The sequence below is a fragment of the Rattus norvegicus genome, chromosome 10 (assembly GCF_021556685.1).
Source record: "Rattus norvegicus strain SHRSP/BbbUtx chromosome 10, alternate assembly SHRSP_T2T, whole genome shotgun sequence".
In the NCBI taxonomy this organism is placed as follows: domain Eukaryota; kingdom Metazoa; phylum Chordata; class Mammalia; order Rodentia; family Muridae; genus Rattus; species Rattus norvegicus.
The window spans coordinates 86,302,873-86,312,454 of NC_141543.1; the positions used below are offsets into that span (position 1 = coordinate 86,302,873).

Below are 9,582 nucleotides of genomic sequence, written 5' to 3' on the forward strand. Positions count from 1 at the left end.
ACTCATGGCTCTTGCCATTTAACCTGGTCCCTCTGAAATGGCACACATACAGTTGGGGAACACATACAATTGGGGGTATCTCCGTCTTCTAAAGCAGCCCCTAAATCCATACAGCTTTACTCCGGTAGGATGCTCCCACGCCCGACGAATGACTTGCAGGCCCAAGGTGCTTCTGCTTGGTCAGATTCTTCCTTCATAATTTTTTTTTCTTTTTTTCGGAGCTGGGGACTGAACCCAGGGCCTTGTGCTTGCTAGGCAAGCGCTCTACCACTGAGCTAAATCCCCAACCTCCTTCATAATTTTTAAACTTACATTTCATACCTGCAGTGTCATGAAGATAATATATTAATATAGTCCAACATTTTTAAAACATGGACATTCCTTTTTTTCGTCTTCTCTTTTTTTTTTTTTCTTTTTTCCCCCTTCGAACTTTAAGGGCGATCGAAATTATTTTCCTGGACCCTGGGTCCTTGCCACTTTGTCATTTGCATACAACACACAGACATCACCAAGGACCACCTCCTTCCATAAACACCCAATGGATAAATTCCCCTCCTTCCTCATCTCACCTAAGCCCACCCCTGGCCACTAAAACAGACAGACTAGTAGATCCTGGGGGCTCTGCACAGCCAGCCACTCCACACACTCGGAAAATTTATCTGAGGTGGAGCATAGGAGGAACATAGTGGTGCTGGCGGTGGTGTGTGTGTGTGTGTGTGTGTGTGTGTGTGTGTGTGTGTGTGTGTGCATTAGGGGTAACAACAAAGAGGGTTGAGAGGGTTGGGGGAGCCAGTGAGAAAGCGCGAGCATGTTTTGCCTCGAAGGCAAGACTTACAGCCAATCAGCGCTCAGGAGCCTCCCTCGGAGACTCCAACATTGAGTCTATAACCGGCTGGCCGGGCGGAGCTGGCAGCATTTGACTGTGGCTTGGGACGCTGAGAGAGGCACGCAGCTACTGACCGACGACCGGCGATGGTCTAGGCGCCCCTTGGCCACCCCCACCCCCGACGCGACCGCGTCCTGCCCTCGCCCTCTGGACACACACCCCACCTGGGCTCCTCCGTCCGTTCGGCGCTCCTCGGAGGAAGCCCGGGGGTGTTGCGGCGCTCGCCAGCATGAGCGGCTCCTTCGATCGCAAGCTCAGCAGCATCCTCACCGACATCTCCAGCTCGCTTAGCTGCCATGCGGGCTCCAAGGACTCGCCCACCCTGCCCGAGTCTTCGGTCACTGACCTGGGCTATTACAGCGCTCCCCAACATGACTACTACTCGGGCCAGCCCTACGGCCAGACGGTGAACCCCTATACCTACCACCACCAGTTCAATCTCAATGGGCTCGCAGGCACCGGCGCTTACTCGCCCAAGTCGGAATATACCTACGGGGGATCCTACCGACAGTATGGAGCGTACCGGGAGCAGCCTTTGCCTGCCCAGGACCCAGGTGAGGAAACCGGGTTGTGGAGAGGGTGCGAGGGATTATAAGGTTCCCAAGCGAGAGGATGTCTGGCAATGGATGCTGAAACCTAGGGCAACTCAAGGTTAAGAAATGGAAGAGTTGAAGATTAGAGGAGACCCGGTTAGATGACTTCCAGAGGGGCGAACCACACTCGGAAGAGACTCGAACTGTGCGCTGCGGTCTCCTGGAGATTCCGGGGCAGCCGGGGCCATCGGGAGTGCTCTCTGGTTGATCAAGGGAACCTTCAGTGTCGCGATCCCTCTGGCATTAGAGCCGGTAACCCAAGAGGGTCGCCAAGGGCTTGAGCGGGGGCAGCGAGGGCTGGAGGTTCCAGGGCCCTTCTTCTGGACGCCCGTCCCGGGAAACCCGTAGTAGTGAAAGGCACGTGGAGAAAGACCCAAAGAAGTCCCAGAAGTGGAGGAAGGAAAGACTGAGAAGTAGAGATGTGGAGAGAGAAGTGGGGACAGTGAGAAAGAAATGGGGTGGGATGAGAAAAAGCACAGCAGAAAGCAACAGAGGAAAGGAAAAGGGAGAGAGGGAAGTAAGAAAAAGAAGAGAACGGAGGAAAGGAAGGAGAGGGAAGGAAAAGAAAACAGAGAGAAAGGAAAGAGACTGAGAAAACAATGGTACTGCCCTTGAAACAAATTAACCTGAACTAGGAAGTTTATTAAAAGGGGATGGGGAGTGGGGACCAGGAGTGGGAGACGCCACCGCGGTTAGGTGGGTCACTAAAGAAGAGTGGCTGAGCCGGGAAGGCGTCTGGAGCGAGCTGCGCGGTCCTCGCCCAGTCGGTTGCTGGCGCCGGGGCCGGCGCTTCGGGGGCCCCGGGTGCCGAGCTGGGAGCGCCGCGTCGTGGGCGGCCGCCGGTCCGGCTGGGTCGCTGCGGTTCCCTCCCTGGGCGCGGGCGGCACAACGCTCCTCCAAGAAGTCTCGGGGAGATCAGTGGGCCGGAGGGTGCGGCCTCGGTGGGAACTCATGGAAAACACGGGGGTCGCAGGCTGAGACTAAACTGGTGTTTTCCCCTTACAGTGTCGGTGAAAGAGGAGCCGGAAGCCGAGGTACGCATGGTGAACGGCAAGCCCAAGAAGGTCCGAAAGCCGCGAACGATCTACTCCAGCTATCAGCTGGCTGCCCTGCAGCGCCGTTTCCAGAAAGCCCAGTATCTGGCCTTGCCTGAGCGCGCCGAGCTAGCTGCACAGCTGGGCCTCACACAAACACAGGTTAGTACTGAACGCTCCAGGGTCTCTGGAGGGAGATGGGAGCATGAGGGACCTGGGGATTCCCTAGGTACCTCTGAGCCTGGCTGGCCGGTTAAACACCCCCACCCCCAGCCCTTGCCCCGCAGCCCATTGTAGGGACTCCTGCCTGCGCTATGAGTGGCTGAGTCTCAGCTTTGAAAGAAAGGGTTACAGTAGCGAGTGAGCATAGAAAGGTGCAGTGTGCATCTTTGTGAACTTACGCAACTGTGTATGTCTGTCACAGAGACATGCCCTCCCCTACACCCCAGAACTCCTAGCTCCCAAGACCCTCAGCAACGTTATAGGACGTAGGAGCCCCTGTCGCCTCTCTCCCAAGCGAAGTATGAAGTATGTGCGTGTAGGATTTACGTGTGACATTCCAGGAAATACTCACATAAAGAATAGGGTCCTTTGGGGCTGGGGATTTGGCTCAGTGGTAGAGCGCTTGCCTAGGAAGCGCAAGGCCCTGGGTTCGGTCCCCAGCTCCGAAAAAAAGAACCAAAAAAAAAAAAAAAAATAGAATAGGGTCCTTTAAGGGTTTTTTTGCAAACAGAACGCAACTATCTGTGATGGGACCCGCACGCGCGAACACACACACACACACACACACACACACACACACACACACAAAGTATGCTTGTATAAAAACGTCATGATCTTGCTTCCCACCCAAACGCCTAAGCAGAGAGGTTCTCCACTAAAAGGACCACCTAGGGATCAGAAAGTAGGAAGTCCACCCCCACCCTCTTACCTGTCTCTAAACCCCAAGCAGCCCCACAGCTCTGGGGAGGAATGTCGGGTGCCTAGCTCCCTACAGGTGTTGACAGGCTGGCTTTGGTTGCGGCTGGGCTGTGTGGGGCCTGGTCCATCGGGAATCTGGGTCACCTGGTGAGAAGCTGAATCATTGTTTGTACCAGTCATGGGGTGGAGAGAAGCAGGGGGAGGGGGAGATACCCCAAGGGAAATTTAGAGACTCAGGAATTGTGGTTCACCTGCCCCTGAGTCCCTGGGTCACCCCTAAGACCCAGTCAGAGCCTTAGGAGCCCTCCATGCCTGAGTGTTGGTGTTGTGGGTGCTTATCTGGGTGTTATCTGCATGCATTTATAGCTTTACTGTCTGGTGGCTGTGTGAGGCTGCGTGGGTATGTTGCTGAGTGGGGAGGTACCATGTGTGGGTGTGTGTTTATCCCAGTTTATATGTGAACTTCAGTGAAGGGCCTCTAATGTGGGCAAAATACCACCAACTGCTCGGTTCCTGCTCAGGGTGCCTTTTACTGAGCATTTACTATAGAGCGGACCGTTTAAGTTGTCTATGCCTTAACTTTCTTGAGTCTTATATCGACCCTTTGAGATAGGTGGTAGCGTTGGCATGGTCCCCATTTTGCAATGAGAGGAAGGTGAGGCCAGAGAGGGTATAAGTAACCTGCCTAAGGTCCCGCTTCAGAAGTGGCAAACCACCGGGCCAGCAGAATATTCCAAGCCACAGAGTTCTTCCCCAACTGGAAAAAAAGATACTGGCTTAGGTGTGAGAGCTCTGGAGTTTTGCCTAGTTCCCCCCCCCCCCCATGAGGCTGGGTACGGCTTTGCCTTTTCCAGACTGGGCTGGGTGGAGGGGTCCTTTAGGCATGCTGAGAGGCTAACTAGTAGCTCTTTCTTTCTTCTGTCCAGGTGAAAATCTGGTTCCAGAACCGTCGCTCCAAGTTCAAAAAGCTCTACAAGAATGGGGAGGTGCCACTGGAACACAGTCCCAACAACAGCGATTCCATGGCCTGCAACTCACCACCATCACCGGCACTCTGGGACACATCTTCCCATTCCACTCCAGCCCCTACCCGAAATCCGCTGCCCCCACCGCTCCCATACAGTGCCTCCCCCAACTACCTGGACGACCCCACCAACTCTTGGTACCACACACAGAACCTCAGTGGACCCCACTTACAGCAGCAGCCACCTCAGCCGGCCACCCTGCACCATGCCTCCCCTGGGCCCCCGCCTAACCCTGGGGCTGTGTACTGAGTACCCACCTGGCCTGCAATCTCCCACGAAGGACCCCCCCCCCAGGACTAAGGCAGAAGGTGCCCTGTCCTAGAGACACTCAGGAATCATCGAGGGGCACAGGGGAAAGACTCTCTTCCCCCTCCCTTGTCCCTTCTTCCAGGGGCCCAAGAACCTCCAGATGAGAAATGCATGGACCAAGGATGCCCCCTTAAAACAACCTCCCTCCCCCTGCTTAGACTGGGGTGCCCTCCAGATGGAGAGGAGTTCCACCCCAGGGGGGAAAGGAAGCCCATGCTCTTTGCTCCAGAAACCCGGATTGCCTCTAGATGGCTTTTCAAATCACCTTCCAGCTTTTCAAACACAGTAGAGACCTCCAAAGTGGGAAAGCCAGAGTGTTTGCAGGTCTACCTGTGCTGGGGCACCAGGGGCCATGGATTCCAGCACTGCCAGAGCTAAAGCACCAGGGGCAACAACACCTTCTTGAGCCACTCTTTAAAGACATTGGACATACCATCACGTCTGAGCCTCAAGATGGGGGCCTGACCTAGCCCCCCACTGTTCTCCAGCCCTCATTAGGATTTGAGGGTCAAACCAAAGAAAACTCCCCTAAATGTGGGAACCTTTTGATATCCAGGGCTTTCAAGGGAAGAAGTAAAGGAGCCATCTATCTCTCTGCCCCTTCCCTGGGGAAGAGGACTGTTCATGTCTTTTCCCAAGGACCCATTTCTTCTTCCATGTACAGGACTTTGCACAACTCTGGTTTTAAAAGCTGTTGAAACCTAGGACAACAATGGGCATTGTTAACAGTTAGGACCAAAATCCACTCATCTCCGAGCGGGCAGTTCTGCTCTGCCCTGCCCCCGCTCACCCCTTCATTTTTCTCCCAGTAAGTTGGCAGTCTGGGGGGAGGGGTCAAACCCCCAACTCTCTACAGAGATATACCAGGCAAGAACAAAACCCCAAATACCCGCTTCACCGCAGCTTTGGGAACAGATTGCGTCCGCTCCCCTGCAGGATGCAAGTGAGGATCCAGGAGACAAGAGGAGGTCTAGAACTCAGTGCCTTAGGGGTAAGGCTGGCAGCTTGGGCAGCTGGTACCACTGCCTCTCCCTAGCCCAGGCATCCCCCCAAAGCTAACTTTCTTCTGCCCCCTGATGTGGTAAAACATCGAAGAAAGGAGAGGTAAAAGACTATAGTTTTATATATATATATATATACATATATGTATATATATACTATGGGGTTTTTGTTTTTCTTTCTTTCTTTCTTTCTTTCTTTCTTTCTTTCTTTCTTTCTTTCTTTCTTTTTTTTTTAAAGAGCAACCAAGAGAAGCAGTCTCCTCCCTTGTGGTTTCCTATTTATGTGACCCTGTTCCTCCTGGACCAATCTCCCTGTGTGTTGCAAGCAGAAAGATGGATATGGGCTCCTGCTGGATTTGGGTTTCGTGGGATGTTCAGGAGCAAGGAGAGATGTGGTGGGTCTCCGAGTCCCACCTCAAAGGGACAGGAATGAAGTCAGCTCCCACCCCTCCCCCGCCTTCCCATTTCTGCTTTCTTACTGGACCAGTCTTTATATATAATGTTAATAATAAAAAAAAAAGAGAGAAGAAGAAGAACAAAATAAGCACACGGTACTCTTTGAACTAGCGGCAGACAGCTCTTGAAAGGAGGCCGGGAGTTGGTGGGAGGTGTTAGTGGAAGAGACCTCTGAGCTTCTAGGGGCTGCTGAGAAGACAAGGTCAGGGTGGAAACCACTATTGGGATGCCGGGTTGCGGGGCAGGTGCTCCTGACCCTGTGGCTGCCCACATTGTGAGCAGGCCTGAGTGGGAGGCTCCCAACCAGGGCCTCCCTGACTCCACTCTGCTTGGTGACTTGGCTTTCTGTCAGCCAGCTGTCCTCTGCCACCATCACTGCAGCTGCCAGGTCACCTCAGGGCTGCTCTTTGATCTTGAGCTCACACATCAACATGCTTGCACATGGGTAGAACCCCCTGCCTTCACGCCCAGGCACTCCCAGCCCCTCATCCACACATCCGTCCCTGTGGGACCCTGTGAGGCTGGGACCGGTCCTATAGCTAGCTGGTGGGACCTCAGACCAGGAAGCAATGGAATAGGGGGGAGGGGGTCTGTGTTTTGCCTTCTTGGGAAGGGTGTGGTCCTGACTCAGAATCTTCTGGATGCTGTCACAGACTGCCTATGCAGGAAATGCTGACCCCTTCTTCCAGATCCTGACTCCAAGGTTTCTGAGAGGAGGATGAGTGTGTGTGTGTGTGTGTGTGTGTGTGTGTGTGTACTAGGAGATGGCATAGATACACAACCACATTATGCACCTTCCTATCTGACACATAGTGTCATCTCTTATCACATATATATGCAACCCCACTTGAAGAAAATTGTCACCCTTTGAGGAAAATGACATACCTTACACACACACACACACACACACACACACACACACACACACACAAATGTGCTCAGAAGCACCTTTGTTTACAAAATTCCTGACAACACCTAGCAGCCACTGTGACCCATCTCAGCCTGGAGCCTCCAGTCTTAGTATCCTGTCTAATGGAGATGGAGCCTCTGTCGGGGAGGAGGCGGGAGGGCTATGTGGCTGAGACAGTAAGGATGAGAAGATGGGTGAACCCGGCTCCCAGAGCTTGCCACACAGAAGCTAGGTCCTCAGGACAAGACCTCAGCCCCCACCCCCGTCTGCATCTCTCCACTAAGGCCTCACCCACCCTGCAAGCCAACCATCGAGGCTCTGGGGAGGAGGCCACGCCCATGCGCCTAGCTCGGGTTGGCAAGGGTTAAGCTGGCAGCTGCCAGGCGGGGCTGCCCTGGGCTTTTGGTTTGAGGGCTGCGTGCAGGCAGGAGCAGCGAGGCGGCAGCCGGGCAGACTCGCTGGAGACACAGCATTTTATTAGGGCTGGGCTGCCAGCAAAGGGAGGGAGAGAGGAGAAAAGGGCAGAGAGAGGAAGGAAGGAGGGAGGCTGGGCGAGCAGGCAGGCGGTGACGGATGAAAGGGTGTTGTAAGGGCCTAATTCCTCCCTGTTCATCCCTGCTCTGTCAGGCTGGATTAACTGCCCAGGTGACCTCCTGCGGGGTCAGCCCCACCCCTGACCTACCCTTCCTCCTCTCCTCACCTCCAGGCCCACCTCTAGGCCAGGAGTCAGCTTGTGCTTCACCCACCCGGGTGAGGAGCTCATGCAGACAAGAGCAAGTACGAGAGACCTGGCAACATGCCAAGGTGGGACTGCAGAACCCACCTTCCTTCAGGTGCTGCTTGACTACACACATTATCTGCTGACAATCTTCAGGGAAGAAGGGGCAGGCTAGGGAACCCCTGTCTGCCTGAAGGGGACATAATTTTAATATATGTAACAGGTGGCATTTGGTAAACTACTGGTGAATGACAGCTTGGCAGGTGAGTGTGATAGTGCCCATTTTTCAGATGAGAAAACTGAGGCTCCATCTGCCGTAGATTTTATCCGTAGTATACATGAGGCCTTAGATTCCATACCTAGCACAAAGAGGTGGGGGGTTGTAAGAAAGAAGGAGGAAGGGTAGAAAGAAAAATGCTGGACGTGGTGGCTCAGATCTGTAATTCCAGCAATCTGAAAGCTACAACAGGAGGTTGGGGGTTTAGGGTTTTGTTTGTTTGTTTTTGTTTTGAGAATTTAGGGTCAGCCTGGACTAAATAGTGAATTCAAGGCCAGCCTGAGCTACATAATAAATTCATGTCTATCCTAGGCTACATAGGAAAAACCTGCCTTTAAACAAACAAGCAAACAAAAACAAAAATACAAAAAAAAAGGGAGAGGGAAAGGAGGGAGAAAAAGAACCAGGTGGTGGTGGTGCACACTTTTAATGCCAGCACTCAGGAGGCAGAGGCAGGTGGATCTCTATGAGTTGGAAGCCAGCCCTGTTTACAAAGTGAGTTCCAGCACAGCCAGGGCTACATGGAGAAGCCCTGTCTTGAAAAACTCGAAACAAACAAACACAGAAAAGTTGAGGCTATAGGGACTGTTGGGGGTCACACAGCAAGTCCAAGACAGAACCGGTCTCCAAGGAAATGAACACTCTCGATGGACTTTCTGTCCAGGTAGAAGGTAAAATACAGGCAGGGTCCATCAGAGTCACCAGTCACTGCAGCTCCAGCTGCCTGTCGTCGTCACACGTGATAGGCCCTGCAGCAGGCTTCTTCCCAGGAGAGGTCTAAGGAGAGGGCCAGCTTCCTCTGGGCAAGTCCTTCAGAAAGCTTGACACTGGACAGGAATGTGCACTCACTCTGGAGTCCTTTGGATCCAGCCTTCCTGACTTGACTGGCTGTGTGACCAAGTCACTTAACCACTGGTCTGAACTTAGGTCTCCTCACCTGTAACACAGGGCTGATCCTACCAACCAACAGAGCCAGGGGAACGATTCAATGGGACAATCAGAATAGAAGGCTTCACCCAACACTTGCTACGCCTGCTTACTGAACGGCAATGGCTGCTGGTGACCCAGCTTCTCCCCTTGCCTTCCGTTCAGCCTTAGACCTAACCGAACCGTGCTCTTAGCATTGGCTGACTGATCGTCTCTGCGTCAGCACACTGGCACAGATGGCCACAGCCTGTGGAAGGACTGTGGATCCTGAGCTGAGACCTCCAGGACCAGAAGCAGATGGAGCTGGGGCAGAAGAGGGGAAAGAGGTCTTGAAAGGCTGCCTCAGAGGACGGGTTATAGGCGCACGCCCAGCAAAGACATGGACTTGAGCAGTGCTCCCCAGGAACCCCCTATACACCTGCAGTGCCCCCCTCACCCACCCCCATGGGATGGAGAGTGGCAGAGCTTAGGGGAGAAGCAGAAGGCTGCATCCTGGCGTCTGTCAGGCTGATGCTGAGGAGGGAA

At 53.6% G+C, this 9,582-nt stretch overlaps 1 protein-coding gene across 1 annotated transcript; it reads left to right on the forward strand.

Moving 5' to 3' along the window:
- Positions 1-930: 930 nt before the first annotated feature.
- On the forward strand, positions 931-6,289 carry Dlx3 (distal-less homeobox 3). Its single transcript, NM_001105832.1, is given in 3 exon segments — positions 931-1,440; positions 2,485-2,675; positions 4,361-6,289. Coding segments are annotated over 3 exon segments (864 nt in total). The 5' UTR covers positions 931-1,115; the 3' UTR covers positions 4,709-6,289.
- The last annotated feature ends 3,293 nt before the right edge of the window (positions 6,290-9,582 follow it).